Raw genomic sequence first — 17,404 nt, forward strand, 5'->3', positions numbered from 1 at the left:
CCTGGGGTCCCCACCTTGGAGTCCAGACCCAAAAGCACTGCCATTTCTCCCGAGGCCCCTGTGTGTGGGCGGGGCAGTCCGGCCTGTGGGCCCACGGGGTGGAGGACTAGAAGGGTGGACTTGACTCGAGGACAAGCTGCATCTGTCTCCTTGCCCAGTCTGGCTGGACGTGCACGGGAACAATACCCATATTCATCGGGGCTTGCCAGCCAGCCCACGTGACCTGACATCACAACAGATGTGGGGGGACGAGCCGAGCACAAACGCTCCCTTGTGTGCGCTCCGCGCTGTGCTGCCGGCGAGCCTCAGCTGCGGGCCTGCGCGTGGTTTGCTGCCTGCGCGGTTCCGGCTGAGCAGAGGGCACAGATGGGGGCAGTGAAATCACTGTGACACCTGCCGGCAGGAGAGGGTTCTCATCGCAGCATCCTGTTGTGTATTGTGGGGAGCATCCCTGCTTCGGGGCAGTCTCGCTGGTCCCAGGGAGAGGACAGCAGGGACGCCTGTGAAAATCATCCTCAAAGTCGTGATTATTCACAATTGTCGTCCATCCTTCCTATTGTTAAGATTGACAGTTGTTGATTGTACATCTTTTGTTGCTGTTGTTTAGTCGCTCAGTTGTGTCCGACTCTTTTGCAACCGCATGGACTGTAGCCTGCCAGGCTCCTCTGTCCATGGGGATTCTCCAGGCAAGAATACTGGAGTGGGTTTCCATTCCCTTCTCCAGGGGATCTTCCCAACCCAGGGATTGAACCCAGGTCTCCTGCATTGCAGGCAGATTCTTTACTGTCTGAGCCACCAGGGAAGCCCTGATTGTACATTATCTATACCTTAATAAAAAGATACCAATTTTTAAAATATAAGTTAGAAAAATCAACAGTAGCTAGCACTCGTGTGCCCTTGGAGCACATCCCCTGATCCTCAAGGCAGTCCTGGAGGCAGGCATTTTTCTCACCCCTGGATTGCAGATGGAAAGCTGTTGTACAGACAGTGAAGTGGATTTCCCTGGGTCATAGAGCCAGTTTTCAAACCCAGGCATTTGGTCTTCAGAGCTGGTGTTCTCACATGTGACAGTCACCCCTCTCAGGAGTGGACAGAACATGCCTGCAAGCTGGGGAGGCCTGGGACATTTTTGCCAGTTTTCCCGCGGGGCCATGGGGGATGGAGGGGGAAGCTGGGTTAAGAGGATGATCTCTGCAAGACAACTGTGCTTCTCAAGAAGATAACCGCATGCTGGGCCATTCTGGGCGTTCCCTGGGGGGAGTGTGGAATGACCAGGGCCAAGCCTGTGTTCCCTGTCCCAGGCCAGAGTTGTAGAACTCACAGCCTCTCACCACCCTTCTCCATCAGACACCCGAGTGTTTACAAACCATGTCACTTAACCTCCCTTTACCAAGGAGGATTCTTTGCATGCTTAAACTGGGGTGACTGAATTGCAGCTGTAAGATCCCATTGGTGTGCTATAAGGCATCTTTTGAAATTTCCTAGCAACCAACTGGAGAAGGTGATGGCACCCCACTCCAGTACTCTTGCCTGGAAAATCCCTTGGACAGAGGAGCCTGGTGGGCTGCAGTCCATGAGGGTCGCTAAGAGTCGGACACGACTGAGCGACTTCACTTTCACTTCTCACTTTCATGCATTGGAGAAGGAAATGGCACCCCACTCCAGTGTTCTTGCCTGGAGAATCCCAGGGACGGGGGAGCCTGGTGGGCTGCTGTCTGTGGGGTCGCAGAGTCAGACACAACTGAAGCGACTTAGCAGCAGCAGCAACCAACTTCTCATTTTACTTGTAAGGAAATTGAGACCCAGGGAGGGAAAGTGTCTCACCCAAGATCACACAGCAGTTAGAAGCAGAGTTGGGACTGAAGCAGGGTTCTCTTGCCCTTGGATGTTGTTAACTGCACATGCCTGGCTCCCACCTGCCATCAGGCATCCCCTTTGGGAACCTGGTCGAGCTGCCTGCCCAGAGCGTGGTTGTCTGCGTGTGCACAGCCCCTTCCTGATGAAGCCTTGCTCTGACAGCCTCTTCCATCAGGTAGAGAGGTCAGCAAGATGCTTGTCAGAGTCCCCAGGAAGTTAGTCCCTAGTTCGGAGGGTCTAATTTAGCAGGAGTGGATCCATCCCAACTGGAAACAGCTGATCAACTGGACCAGTCTGTCCTGAGTAGAACATGGGGGTCCCATGGATATTCTCTGTCCTGGGTTGGGGGCGCAGTGGGCACCTTGCTGGAGGGCTGAGGGTCAAGTGGGAGCGGAGGCTTGATGGGCAGGTCACAGAGGCAAGAGAAGACTTGCCCATAGAGGCGGAGGAGTCTGACTGGGAGATGGGGCTTGGATGCAAGGCCAGTGAGGATGTGGGAGAGGAAGGGGGATGGATCAAGAAGCAATTGGGCCTCCCGCTAACCCTGCCCCATCCCCCCAGGCGTCTATATTCTGATCGGAGCCGGTGCGCTCATGATGCTGGTGGGCTTCCTGGGCTGCTGCGGAGCCGTGCAGGAGTCCCAGTGCATGCTGGGATTGGTGAGTGTCCCTGTGTGCCCACCGCCCCTGGCCTCCTTCCCAGGATCCTGTAGACCAGGGGGTGGGGCGAGGTGGGGCGGGCCCCAGAGCCCTAGCCCCAAGTGTCTCCTCCGCTCTGTGGTGAGACACTAGCTCCTCTTCCTTCCCTCAGGCAACTAAATGCCAGGACTTTGTTTATCCCTTTTTCGAGGCCCACGTTTGCCTCTTTTCCCCGAATCCACAGGTACCTTCACCTCCTCTTCTTGTTTCAAAGTTTGTGTTACAGTTCTCCTCAAACCCCAGAGTGTATTCACTTCCTTCTTTCCTCAAATCTCTGGGTTTTATAAGCGAGTGAGGTTTTTTTTTATTCACTGCCTCTTCATTAACACCTTTAGAAATACCGGTTCTGACCTGGAAACTAATCCTGTCACCTTAAAAGCAAAAACTTCCAGCCACGTGGCAGAGCAGTCCTCCTGCGTCCCCTTACCCTCCTGCTCTCCTCCACGGCACCGCTTCCCAATCAAGTCTCTTGCTTTGTGAGGAAAAAAAAAAAAGAAGTACTAGTCTGGGGTCTCTGATGCCTTCCCCCTGTGGCTTCTCCCCACTCCTGGCCTTGGCCAAGCGCTGGCAGCTCTGAACCTCCTCCTGCCCCTTCCAGGCATCCCTTCCAGCCCCCAGTGCCAGGTCCCCAGAAGCCTGGTCTCCAAAATGCCCTCTGCTTGTTTCGGCCAGCTGGCTGGGCCTGCCCCTAACCCCAGCCCTTTCTCTTCCAGTTCTTCAGCTTCCTCTTGGTGATATTTGCCATTGAAGTAGCCGCAGCCATCTGGGGATATTCCCACAAGGAGGAGGTAGGTTTTCCCGTAAGACCTCTTAAGGGTCAGGGGCGTAAGGGTGATGGCGGCAGAAGGGTATCCCAGCTGGTCACTTGGGTCACCCTTCAGCCATCAAACGTGCCCCTTACAGGAGCTCCCCAGGGCAGGGGATGGGAGTGAGCACCAGCCTTCCAGGCACTGTCACAGAGAAGGGTTCAGGCAGTATGGTAGGGTTGGTGTCTGCCTCTCACACCTCTACAGCGCTCCCCCAACTTCTCTGGTACACAGCTTAGGAAAATAATGTTTTGTGTGGCCTAGCCCCCTCCCCTAGTTTATAAACACATGCCACCAGCAGCCAAGAGCTATGCCACACTCTCAATGGATGAGCTGTGCTCCCCATTTCAAGGAACTTTGCCACTCATGTGGGATAAGGACTGACTGGTGTTACAAAAGTCATTTATATCCAGAAACCCCATGGGATTTGAAAAGCTGGCGTAGGTAGGCAAGGGGTGTCTCTTCTGGCTTTGTGGAGAGGGAGACATTGACCAAAACCTTGATGGAGAGGGGATGTCAGGAGGAAAGTTGGTGGAGGCAGGGGCTTCCTGGCAAAGAAAGGGTCTGAGCACAGCTGGGTGTGGGCTGGGTGGGGGGCCAGGGTGGGGCTCCATCAGAGCAGTGTTTTAGGGAGGGATGTTGTGTCATATTTATCAGGAGGGTCGAAAGAAGAGAGACAGTAGAGGTGGGGATGGGAGGTGGGGAAGGGGGGGAGAAAAAGATTTAATTATCCAGATGATAAAGGCCGCAGCCATGGAAGTAGAAAAGGCTAATTATGAAAGCTGCTACGGGAAATGCTGGATGTTGATCAGTTCTGGTTTTGGGGGTGGGGAGCAGGGGACAAGCATTTGTTAAATGGAGATGTGCCCAGGTGCAGGAGGATAAAAGTATCTCCTTCATATTATAATATAATAGCCAGTTCTTACCCCATATGTACTCTGCACCAGACACTGTGCTACAAGGAAAAAGAACTAGCTGGATCAGGAGTAGGATTTTTGCTTTTAATTCCTTATATTGAGGCAATTTAATTTTCTTTTTCTCGGTAGAAGGGAAAGAGCCAAGTGGGGCTACAGGGGCTAACCAAAGGTGCAAGCAGAAGGGGAGATGGCCGGAGGGGTTCCTAGAGGATGTGGGAGGAGGTGGGGGACCCAGAAACCCTGAGGGGGCTATCCCAGTGGTGCGTCTGCCCTGTGACATTTCAGAGCAGGGGAATTTGTGGCTGCATGTGAGCAAATGGAACAGGTGACATTTGTTCATAAAGAATCCATCCCTGCTCATCTCTTGTCTGTGCTGCCCAGGTGATCAAGGAAGTCCAGAAGTTTTACGAGGACACCTACAACAAGCTGAAGAACAAGGACGAGCCCCAGCGGGAGACGCTGAAGGCCATCCACACCGCGGTACACCAGCTTCCCGTCCCCCCGACTTTCTTCCGAACTCGTGTGCATCTCTGCTTCGGTCCTCGTTATCTGTCTCTCTAACCCCCAGTCGTGCCCTTCTCTCTGCAGCTGGACTGCTGTGGTTTGACCGGGGTGCCAGAACAATTTTTCACTGACACCTGCCCCTCAAAGACTTTAATTGACAGCTTGAAAACGAAGGTAAGCTTAGCACAAGACCCTGTGCCTTGCCCAGCTGCTCTGGGTAAATCCCACCAAAGCGGACATGCCTTCAGCCCCCTTGATCTGTGAGGACAGCACTGTGGTGCTTCCTAAACACCTCTTCCCCGTGGGAAGCACCCAGGGTGGCTGTCTCCTTTCTCCCCTACCCTGGGTCTCTGATTCCTCCAGAGCAGCAAATCAGAGACCCGAGAAGTAGCAAAGCATTCTAGCTGCCTACAGCCGCTGGGCCTCCATCCAGCCGTCTTGCACAGCGGGTGCTCCCAGGCCTGGACTCTTGCCTTCTAGACTTGTGAGCAGCTTGTGCATGTGAGCTGGAGCAAATGTACAAACTTCCATAATAGTAGTAGGAAGTAACTCTATGGCCAGGCTTCCCTGGTGGCTCAATAGTAAAGAATCTGCCTGCCAGTGCAGAAGACACGAGTTTAATCCCTGGGTCGGGAACATCCCCTGGAGAAGGAAATGGCAACCCATTCCAGTATTCTTGTCTGGAAAATTTCATGGACAGAGGAACCTGGGGGGGCTACAGTCCATGGGGTCAGAAAAGAGTCGGACACAACTTAGCAACCAACAATAATAAAAACCCTATGGCCAGATAAGACACGGATCCCAAAGCAGGGGCTCACCCCTCTTCCATAGCTTCTTGCCCAAACTTGGGGGACCCTTTCCTGGTTCTCCTTTCCATCCATCAGCCAGTCCCCAGCCCTCGCTTTGGAACCACAGCACCCCAGGGGTCAGATGAGTGGCATGGAGGGGAGGGGGTGAGCCTGGAGTAGGGCTATGTGTTGATCTGGGTCTTGGTTTCCCCACTAAGCCCTGCCCTGAAGCCATCGATGAGATCTTCCGAAGCAAATTCCACATCATCGGTGCCGTGGGTATTGGGATTGCCGTGGTGATGGTGAGTGTCAGGGGCTTTGGGAAAAAACCTTAGTAATTACAATTTATGAAGCTCTTCCTCTGACCAGCCACTGTTTTCACTAATTTATGAATTTATCAACTTATTTAACCCTTGCCACACCCATGAGGTGGAAACTATTCATATTCCCGTTTTACAGATTCCAGAGAGAAAGAGAGAGGTTAAGTACATTGATCAGAGTCTCTGAGGTCAGGAGTGAAGCATCTGAGACTTGAACTCAGTGTTTCTCCAGAATCCATTCCCACTACCTTAAAGGTTTCAGGAATAAATGCAAGGTGATTCCATTGTGTTTGGTCCACGGGCCACACTTGGAGCAGCAAGGATGTAGGTCACCCAGACACCCTGTTAGTGATCCCCAGATAATCTTCAGGACATGTTTTCACAAAAAGCAGCTGCTTTTCCGTGTCTTATGAAAGCGGTTTCAGTAAAAGCAACATGGATGTGAACTCTCTCACCTCCTGCTATGGTCAGAAAGACACCCAAAGGTGAACAACTAGAAGGGGACCGAAAGTTTCCAACCATCTCTCTCTTGCCAGTCAATTCCCAGAAGCCGTCAGGGGCCAATCAGGTTCCCCAGGGGAGCCTCCACTAGGGAGTGATGAAATTCAGTAGGGAACACAGCCCTCTGCCCGTTGCAAAGACTCCAAGAGAGAGAACCACTTCCTCTCTTAGTGGTAATTGGCACCCCTACTCTGAATCTAGGAAAGCCTTGAAGCCACTTTCAGTAAAAAGCACAAAAATATAAGGACTTCCTGGTAGTCTGGGGGTTAAGACTCCTCCACACTTCCACTGCAGGGGTCACACATTCATTCCCTGGTTGGGGAACTAAGATCCCGCAGGTCACGTAGTGTGGCCAAAAAACTTTTTAAAGAATTTTTTTTGAAAAATAAAAGTAAAACTAGAATATGAAACATAGACAGGCACAGAGGAAAGTGAAAGTCTGGTGAGGGATATTGGAATAGTTGGGATTTGAGCATTACATTTAGCTCTGGGTGTGTCTCACACTGAGAGTTCACAGGAGCTGGCTTGTGCAGTGGAAGTGTGGCGTCTTAACCACTGGACCACCAGAACCCCTCCACTGTCGCTTGTCGTGACCTCATTGGCTCCCGTCTACCCCTCTCCCTCCACCTTCCAGCAGAAAGTCAGGCAGTCCCTCACACCTCTTCCTGTCTTCCAGATATTCGGCATGGTTTTCAGCATGATCCTGTGTTGTGCCATCCGCAGAAACCGAGACATGGTCTAGAGTCAAGCTTTGTGCCCTGAGCAGGAACGTTCACCCGTGAAGACCGCTGGTTATTTTCGCGGGGTTCTGTTTTTATGGGTTTTTTTTTTTTTCCTTTGCCACTAACTTTAGTATTCATTCTGCATTTCTAAACAAAGTTATTCTATGTTTGTGTTTTTAATGCTTTATTCAACATTGATGTTTGTAGTTAAGGGACTTGGGGATTTGGGTTTGCTTTGGTTTTATATAAATATATATATTTTTTGGTCATTTGTTTTTGCTTATTATATTAAGCAGAAATCCTGCAATGAAAGGTACTGTTTGCTAGACTCTAGACAAAAGATATTGTACATAGCGAGATTTTTTTGTGTCTTTAAATAGATAAAAATATCTATCAAGTCTAATCAGGTTGTAACTTAATGTTAAAGACAATTTGATACATAATAAAAGATGATGACAACATTCCAAACTGGTTTTGGAGTTTTGCCTCTTTTAATTTTTTAGAGCTGCTTATTTTTTCAGGCGTCTTTCACCTGCTCTTTGCTCGTGTTTTGTTTTAATATTTATTTATTTATTTGGCTATGCCAGGTCTTAATTGTGGCGTGTGGGAGCTAGTTGCTTGACCAGGGATTGAACCTGAGCCCTCTGCATTTCGAGCACAGAATCTAAGCCACTGGTCCACCAGGGAAGTCCCTTTTGTTGCAATATTTGTTTATTTGCTTGACTGCACTGGGTCTTAATTTCAGCATGCCAGATCTTTCATTGCAGCTCACTACAGGCTTAGTTCCCCCGAGGTACGTGGGAGCTTAGTTCCCCAGCCAGGTATGAAACCCACGTCTCCTGCATTGGAAGGCAGATTCTTAACCACTGGACCACCAGGGAAGGCCTGGCTCTGCTTGGATGAGAAGTAGGTGGGAAGGTTGGTCTCCCTGTTTTACTAGTGAAGACATCAGGACATGGAGAGATGAAGGAATTTTGGTCCAGATCTCACCATTGTTCACACATCAACCCTGGAACCTAGCCCAGGACTTTTCTTGCAGCAACACAATGTGTCTGGAGGATACAACTATAAACATGAGCTCCCTGATGGCAGAGTCTTTTACTCCCTGCCGCAACGGCACCCCACTCCAGCACTCTTGCCTGGAAAATCCCATGGACGGAGGAGCCTGGTGGGCTGCAGTCCATGGGGTCGCTAAGAGTCGGACACGACTGAGCAACTTTGCTTTCACTTTTCACATTCATGCATTGGAGAAGGAAATGGCAACCCACAACAGTGTTCTTGTCTCGAGAATCCCAGGGATGGCAGAGCCTGGTGGGCTGCCGTCTATGGGGTCGCAGAGTTGGACATGACTGAAGTGACTTGGTGGCGGCGGCAGCGGCAGCGGTACCCTCAGGACCCATTGTCTAGTCTATAGTAGGTACTCAAAGTTTGTCGGTTGGATACATGAGGATATACCCATCAGGGTTTAAACAGAGACTCAGAATATTAAATACTTTTCTAAGGGATTTGACCTTACCCAACCTCATGAGGATATACCCATCGGGGTTTAAACAGAGACGCAGAATATTAAATACTTTTCTAAGGGATTTGACCTTGCCCAACCTCAAGAGCTGGTTAAGCAGTCTCTGTAAGAAAGTCCACAATCTAGCGAGCTGTTCAGAGCATCAAGCCGGCAATTATGACAGAGTGAGATAAACAACATGAGGTTGGGCGCAGGGGAGTACAGAAGCGTAGGAATCCTGTCTTTATTTTCCACTTCTTGATTCTGTTTGGGCTCTATCTTAACATTTAAAAAAAAAAAAAAAGAAGAGAATCAAAATGGCCCTGAAAGCCATTACAATAAGAATTCAGAACACCAATGTTCAGAGCAGCATTGTTCACAATAACCAAAAGGTGGGAACAACCCAAATGTCAGTCAACAGATGAAGGGATACACAAAAATGCAGTAGATCTTTAAAATGCAATATTGTTTTGCCTTCAAAAGAAATGAAGTTCGAACACAGGGTGCAGTAAGGATGAGCGTTGAAGACGTGTTGCCAAGCAAAATAAGCCAGATAGGAAAGAACAAATACTGTCAACTTTTGCCCCAGTTCTATGTTGAACTCTCCTCTGCTCAAGCCTCTTCGTCAATGTGCATGGACTCTTAGCTTAAATCTTCCCTGATTTTGCTATTTGGGAAATGTGCTAAATCACTTCAGCCATGTCCGACTCTTCGAGACCCTACAAACTATACTCTGTCCATGGGATTTCCCAGGCAAGAATACTGGAGTGGGTGCCATTCCCTTCTCCAGGGCATCTTCCCTGCTCAGGGATCAAACCCAGCCCTCCTGCATTGCAAACAGATTCTTTACCATCTGAGCTACCGACCCCACTTTGAAAAAGACCCCCAGTGTTCACCTTAGTTTCAGAAAGTAATAAATCCTTTGATATGATTTTGGGTGACCTTGGTCTGCAATGCCTTGAAGCAGGGCTTGGGTTCCCAGCCCGAGACTGAGGACAGGTCTTGGCAGTAAACACACCAGATCCTTATCACTAGACCAGTGGTCAGTAAAAGCCCTGGCCCTTTGGCTTTGCAGAAAAGAAAGTTGTGAAGTAAGTAAAATTTTATTAAGAGGACAAAGTATACAATATGTGTGGATAGGCACACAGTCAGACTCAGACGGAAGAGCGAGTCACTGAGTCGCATCCTCCCGGCAGTTTGAATTACTTTTTTGGTGTATTTCTTCCAGGTTTCCTTTAGCTAATCATTTTTATTTGCCTGGTTCACAGTCCATATTTCGTATATCTCAGGATCCTCCCATATGTATGCACACATCTCTCAGTCAAGCTGGATTCTACCACAAAGGCCTCTGGGTAGACCAGCATTAGTTAGCATCACTCCCCTTTGACCTCCAAAGACCGTTTCTGTGTGCACATGTGGTCAGGGAGGTCTCCAGACTTTGAGAATAAGAAATACATACTCTGGGCAGGGCCAGCTGCCCCCTCACCCCTTGTGTTGTTCAGTGGCTCAGTCATGTCCAACTCTGCCACCCCATGGACTGCAACACACTAGGCCTCTCTGTCCATCACGAACTCCCAGAATTTACTCAAACTCATGTCCATTGAGCCGGTGAAGCCATCCAACCATCTCATCCTCTGTCGTCCCCTTCTCCCACCATCGATCTTTGCCAGCATCAGGATCTTTTCAAATGAGTCAGTTCTTTGAATTAGGTGGCCAAAGTATTGGAGTTTCAGTTTCAGCATCAGTCCTTCCAATGAATATTCAGGACTGATTTCCTTTAGGATGGACTGGTTGGATCTCCTTACAGTCCAAGAGACTCTCAAGAGTCTTCTCCAACACCACAGTTCAAAAGCATCAATTCTTTGGCACTCAGCTTTCTTTATAGTCCAAATCTCACATCCATACATGACCACTGGAAAAACCATGCTGCTGCTGCTGCTGCTAAGTTGCTTCAGTTGTGTCTGACTCTGTGCGACACCATAGACCGCAGCCTGCCTTAGCTTTGACTAGATGGACCTTTGTTGGCAAAGTAATCTCCCTGCTTTTTAAAATTCTGTCTAGGATGGTCATAACTTTTCTGCCCAGGAGTAAGTGTCTTTTAATTTCATGGCTGCAGTCACCATCTGCAGTGATTTTGGAGCCCAAAAAAACAAAGTCTCTCACTGTTTCCATTGCTTCCCCATCTATTTGCCGTGAAGTGATGGGACCAGGCAAATTTGGCCTTGGAATACGGAATGAAGCAGGGCAAAGGCTAATAGAGTTTTGCCAAGAGAATGCACTGGTCATACCAAAAACCCTTTTCCAACAACACAAAAGAAGACTTTACACATGGACATCACCAGATGGTCAACACCGAAATCAGATTGATTATATTCTTTGCAGCTAAAGATGGAGAAGCTCTATACAGTCAGCAAAAACAAGACTGGGAGCTGACTGTGGCTCAGATCATGAACTCCTTATTGCCAAGTTCAGACTTAAATTGAAGAAAGTAGGGAAAACCACTAGACTATTCAGTTATGACCTAAATCAAATCCCTTATGATTATACAGTGGAAGTGAGAAATAGATTTAAGGGCCTAGATCTGATAGATAGAGTGCCTGATGAACTATGGACAGAGGTTCGTGACATTGTACAGGAGATAGGGATCAAGACCATCTCCATGGAAAAGAAATGCAAAAAAGCAAAATGGCTGTCTGAGGAGGCCTTACAAATAGCTGTGAAAATAAGAGAAGTGAAAAGCAAAGGAGAAAAGGAAAGATATACCCATCTGAATGCAGAGTTCCAAAGAATAGCAAGGAGACATAAGAAACCCTTCCTCAGCAATCAATGCAAAGAATTAGAGGAAAACAACAGAATGGGAAAAACTAGAGATCTCTTCCAGAAAAGAGATACCAAGGGAACATTTCATGCAAAGATGGACTCGATAAAGGACAGAAATGCTATGGACCTAATATAAGCAGAAGATATTAAGAAGAGGTGGCAAGAATACACAGAAAAACTGTACAAAAAAGATCTTCATGACCAAGATAATCACGATGGTGTGATCACTCACCTAGAGCCAGAGATCCTGGAAGGTGAAGTCAAGCGGGCCTTAAAAAGCATCACTACAAACAAAGCTAATGGAGGTGATGGAATTCCAGTTGAGCTATTTCAAATCCTGAAGGTGATGCTGTAAAAGTACTGCACTCAATATGGCAGCAAATTTGGAAAACTCAGCAATGGCCACAGGACTGGAAAAGGTCAGTTTTCGTTCCAATCCCAAAGAAAGGCAATGCCAAAGAATGCTCAAACTACCACACAATTGCACTCATCTCACACGCTAGTAAAGTAATTCTCAAAATTCTCCAAGCCAGGCTTCAGCAATACGTTAACCATGAACTTCCAGATGTTCAAGCTGGATTTAGAAAAGGCAGAGGAACCAGAGATCAAATTGCCAACATCCGCTGGATCATCAAAAAAAGCAAGAAAATTCCAGAAAAACATCTATTTCTGCTTTATTGACTATCCCAAAGCCTTTGACTGTGTGGATCACAATAAACTGTGGAAAATTCTTCAAGAGATGGGAATGCCAGACCACCTGACCTGCCTCTTGAGAAACCTGTATGCAGGTCAGGAAGCAACAGTTAGAACTGGACGTGGAACAACACACTGGTTTCAAATAGGAAAAGGAGTACCTCAAGGCTGTATATTGTCACCCTGCTTATTTAACTTATATGCAGAGTACAACATGAGAAACGCTGGGCTGGAAGAAGCACAAGCTGAAATCAAGATTGTTGGGAGAAATATCAATAACCTCAGATATGCAGATGACACCACTCTTATGGCAGGAAGCAAAGAAGAACTAAAGAGTCTCTTGATGAAAGTGAAAGAGGAGAGTGAAAAAGTTGGCTTAAAGCTCAACATTCAGAAAACGAAGATCATGGCATCTGGTCCCATCACTTCATGGGAAATAGATGGGGAAACAGTGGAAACAGTGTAAGGCTTTATTTTTGGGGCTCCAAAATCACTGTAGATGGTGACTACACCTATGAAATTAAAAGACGCTTACTCCTTGGAAGGAAAGTTATGACCAACCTAGATAGCATATTCAAAAGCAGAGATATTACTTTGCCAACAAAGGTCCATCTAGTCAAGGCTGTTTTTCCAGTAGTTATGTATGGGTGTGAAAGTTGGACTGTGAAGAAAGCTGAGTGCCAAAGAATTGATGCTTTTGAACTGTGGTGTTGGAGAAGACTCTTGAGAGTTCCTTGGACTGCAAGGAGATCCAACCAGTCCATCCTAAAGGAGATCAGTCCTGGGTGTTCATTGGAAAGACTGATGCTGCAGCTGAAACTCCAATACTTTGGCCACTTCATGCAAAGAGTTGACTCATTGGAAAAGACTCTGATACTGGGAGGTATTGGGGGCAGGAGGAGAAGGGGACGACAGAGGATGAGATGGCTGGATGGCATCACTGACTCGATGGATGTGAGTCTCAGTGAACTCCAGGAGTTGGTGATGGACAGGGAGGCCTGGTGTGCTGCAATTCATGGGATCACAAAGAGTCAGACAGGACTGAGTGACTGAACTGAACTGAACTGAACTGATGGGACCAGAGGCCATGACCTTAGTTTTCTGAATGTTGAGCTTAAGCCAACTTTTTCACTTTCATCAAGAGACTCTTTAGTTCTTCTTTGCTTCCTGCCATAAGAGTGGTGTCATCTGCATATCTGAGGTTATGATATTTCTCCTGGCAATCTTGATTTCAGCTTGTGCTTCTTCCAGCCCAGTGTTTCTCATGATGTACTCTGCATGTAAGTTAAATAAACAGGATGACAATATACAGCCTTGAGGTACTCCTTTTCCTATTTGAAACTAGTCTGTTGTTCCACGTCCACTTCTAATTGTTGCTTCCTGACCTGCATACAGGTTTCTCAAGAGGCAGGTCAGGTGGTCTGGCATTCCCATCTCTTGAAGAATTTTCCACAGTTTATTGTGATCCACACAGTCAAAGGCTTTGGGATAGTCAATAAAGCAGAAGTAGATGTTTTTCTGGTGCTCTCTTGCTTTTTCGATGATCCAACAGATGTTTACAATTTGATCTCTGGTTCCTCTGCCTTTTCGAAATCCAGCTTGAACATCTAGAAGTTCATGGTTCATGTACTCTTGAAGCCTGGCTTGGGGAATTTTGAGCATTACTTTGCTAGCGTGTGAGAAGAATTCAATTGTGTCATAGTTTGAGCATTCTTTGGCATTGCCTTTCTTAGGGATTGGAATGAAAGCTGACCTTTTCCAGTCCTGTGGCCACTGCTGAGTTTTCCAAATTTGCTGGCACATTTAGTGCAGCACTTTCACAGCATCATCTCTTAGGATTTGAAATAGCTCAACTGGAATTCCATTACCTCCACTAGCTTTGTTTGTAGTGATGCTTCCCAAGGCCCACTTGACTTCACATTCCAGGATGTCTGGCTCTAGGTGAGTGATCACACCATTATGATTCTCTGGGTCTTGAAGATCTTTTTTGTATAGCTCTTCTGTGTATTCTTGCCACCTCTTCTTAATATCCCTGCTTTTGTTCAGTTCAGTTCAGTTCAATCTCTCAGTCATGTCCAACTCTGTGACCCCATGAACCACAGCCTGCCAGGCCTCCCTGTCCATCACCAACTCTCGAAGTTTACTCAAACTCATGTCCATTGAGTTGGTGATGCCATTTAACCATTTTATCCTCTGTCATCCCCTTCTCCTCCTCCCTTCAGTCTTTCCCAACATTAGGGTCTTTTCAAATGAGTCTGCTCTTTCTTTGCATTAGGTGGCCAAAATATAGGAGTTTCAGCTTCAACATCAGTCCTTCCAATGAACACTCAGGATTGATCTCCTTTAGGATGGACTGTTTGGATCTCCTTGTAGTCCAAGGGACTGCTTCTGTTAGGTCCATACTATTTCTGCCCTTTATTGTGCCCATCTTTGCATGAAATATTCCCTTGGTATCTCTAATTTGCTTGAAGAGATCTCTAGTCTTTCCCATCCTATTGTTTTCCTGTATTTCTTTGCATTGATCACTGAGGAAGACCTTCTTATCTCTCCTTGCTATTCTTGGAACTCTGCATTCAAATGGATATATCTTTCCTTTTCTCCTTTGCCTTTCACTTCTCTTCTTTTCACAGCTATTTGTAAGGCCTCCTCAGACAACTATTTTGCCTTTTTGCATTTCTTTTTCTTGGAGATGGTCTTGATCACTGCCTCCTGAATGTCACAAAGCTCTATCCATAGTTCTTCAGGCATTCTGTCTATCAGATCTAATCCCTTGAATCTATTTCTCACTTCCACTGTATAATCATAAGGGATTTGATTTAGGTCATAACTGAATAGTCTAGTGGTTTTCCCTACTTTCTTCAATTTAAGTCTGAACTTGGCAATAAGGAGTTCATGATCTGAGCCACAGTCAGCTCCCAGTCTTGTTTTTGCTGACTGTATAGAGCTTCTCCATCTTTAGCTGCAAAGAATATAATCAATCGGATATCAGTATTGACCATCTGGTGATGTCTATATGTAGAGTCTTCTCTTGTGTTGTTGGAAGAGGATGTTTGCTATGACCAGTGCGTTCTCTTGGCAAAGCTCTATTAGCCTTTGCCCTGCTTCATTCTGTACTCCAAGGCCAAATTTGCCTGTTACTCCAGGTGTTTCTTGACTTCCTACCTTTGCATTCCAGTCCCCTATAATGAAAAGGCGATCATTTTTGGGTGTTAGTTCTAGAAGGTCTTGTAGGTCTTCATAGAACCGTTCAACTTCAGCTTCTTCAGCATTACTGGTCAAGGCATAGACTTGAATTACTGTGTTATTGAATGGTTTGCCTTGGAAACAAACAGAGATCATTCTGTTGTTTTTGAGATTGCATCTAAGTACTGCATCTCGGACTCTTTTGTTGACTATGATGGCTATTCCATTTCTTCTAAGGGATTCTTGCCCACAGTAGTAGATATAATGGTCATCTGATTAAATTCACCCATTCCAGTCCATTGTGATGACCTAAACAGGTGGGATGAGGGGTGGAGATGGGAGGGAGTTCCAAGAGGGAGAGCATATTTGTATGCAAATAGCTGATTCACTTCATCTTACAACAGGAACTAACATGACATTGTAAAGCAATTAATTACACAAAAACTAAACAAATAAAATCATAAATGTACTGACTTCCCTGATCTTGGGTGGCCTCAGCCTGCAGTGACTTGAAGCAAAATTTTGATTCCCAACCAGAGATTGAGGTCAGGCCTAGACAGTGAGAGCACCAAATCCTGGCCACTAGACTACCAGGAACCAGTGGTCAAAGACAAGGCCCTGGCCCACTAGCTGTGTACAAATGAATTTCCACACAGAGGTGGAAAGTAGTAAACCAGTAAAGTGTTTATTAGGAAGAAAAGAGTATGTGTAGATACATTCACGGGCTGGCTAAGAGAGTCACGCCCTCGTGGTGGTTTGAATCACTTTTATGGGCCATTTCTTCCAGGTTTCCTTTGGCCAGTCCTCTGCCTTGCCTGGTTCTGAGTCTGTATTTGCTTTATCTCTGGGTCTTACCATGTGTGCACTCGCATCTCTTAGCCAAGATGGATTTTAGCAAAAAGCCTTATGGGTAGGTTGACATCATTTCCCTTTTTGATCAAGGAGCCTTTCTGTGAATGTGAAGGTCTCCTTGACTTCAAGAATGAGGAATTTGTGGTCCTTTTTCCCAGATAAGATCTTTTATCTTGGAGTTTCTGTCCACAAGGGAGAAAACAGCTGTTTAGCCTGGGGCCATCTTATCTCCTGCTTCATGCCCCCTGCCTCTTCAGAGCAGTTCCGCTGAGCTGCGAGGCTGTCTCCCAGTTATAGTTCTCATCTGGGGCTGTGGATGAAAAATGCTGCCTGCTATATCTGTAGACAAAGAAAATTGAGGCTAACAAGCCATCAGCCACTGCAGATGCCCTGAACTGTGCACCCTGAGGGAATTCAGGATGGAGAAAGCAGGATCTTGGCCCCAGAAAACTGAGGTGCACATCAAAACAATAATTTCAATAAGCCCAGACTCTTGCATCTTCCCAGACATAGAAAACTCCTAAATTCATTAGCTCGAGATGACTGTTTTTTTTTTAATTAACAATGATCCTTTGATATTCCAACTTTGTTGTTTTTTGGTAGCTAAGTCATGTCCGACTCTTTGTGACCACATGGACTGTAGCCCTCTAGGCTCTTCCGTCTGTGGGACTTCCCACGCAAGAATACTGGAGTGGGTTGCCATTTCCTTCTCCAGGGGATCTTCTCAGGCCAGAGCTCAAATCCGCATCTCCTTCATTGACAAGTGGATTATTTACTACAAGGGAAGCCTGAAGTTCTGACTACCTGGGTTTTTGTTTTTGTTTTTTGCAAAAGCTTATCTATCCTGGCTTCTCACTTACCTCTTCAGAGCAGTTGCTCAGAGATATCTGAGAGGCTGCCTTCTGAGTGTAAGTCCTCAGAAAATCCACCGAATAAAACGTGATTCTCAACTTTTTGGTTGTGCTTTTTTTCCCCTTTATTTATTTTTAACTGAAGGATAATTACAATATTGTGTTGGTTTCTGCCATACATGGATCAGTCATAAGTATACATACATCCCTTCACTCTTGAGCCCGTTGTGGTGTTTTTTGTTTTTTTCTTTCAGTCTACAAGGAGACACATAGATTATTCTACATTCTCAACATGGGGAACTCAACTGGCAAAGAAAAGAGACGTGGACTTGCCCAGGACCACAAAGCCCAGGCAGGCCTAGAGAAGCCCCAGAACCATGGGGAGGGGGTG

At 46.8% G+C, this 17,404-nt stretch overlaps 1 protein-coding gene across 1 annotated transcript in view; it reads left to right on the plus strand.

Moving 5' to 3' along the window:
• CD9 (CD9 molecule) overlaps window positions 1–7,581 on the plus strand; it is a 35,369-nt gene extending 27,788 nt beyond the window's left edge. Inside the window, exons 3-8 of the mRNA XM_055568906.1 lie at window positions 2,419–2,516; window positions 3,269–3,343; window positions 4,660–4,758; window positions 4,867–4,956; window positions 5,789–5,872; window positions 7,068–7,581. Coding sequence (XP_055424881.1) covers window positions 2,419–2,516; window positions 3,269–3,343; window positions 4,660–4,758; window positions 4,867–4,956; window positions 5,789–5,872; window positions 7,068–7,133 — 512 coding nt within the window. The 3' untranslated portion in view covers window positions 7,134–7,581. The remainder of the gene's footprint in view (window positions 1–2,418; window positions 2,517–3,268; window positions 3,344–4,659; window positions 4,759–4,866; window positions 4,957–5,788; window positions 5,873–7,067) is intronic.
• The last annotated feature ends 9,823 nt before the right edge of the window (window positions 7,582–17,404 follow it).

This window comes from Bubalus kerabau, chromosome 1 (assembly GCF_029407905.1).
Source record: "Bubalus kerabau isolate K-KA32 ecotype Philippines breed swamp buffalo chromosome 1, PCC_UOA_SB_1v2, whole genome shotgun sequence".
NCBI classification, from domain to species: Eukaryota; Metazoa; Chordata; class Mammalia; order Artiodactyla; family Bovidae; genus Bubalus; species Bubalus kerabau.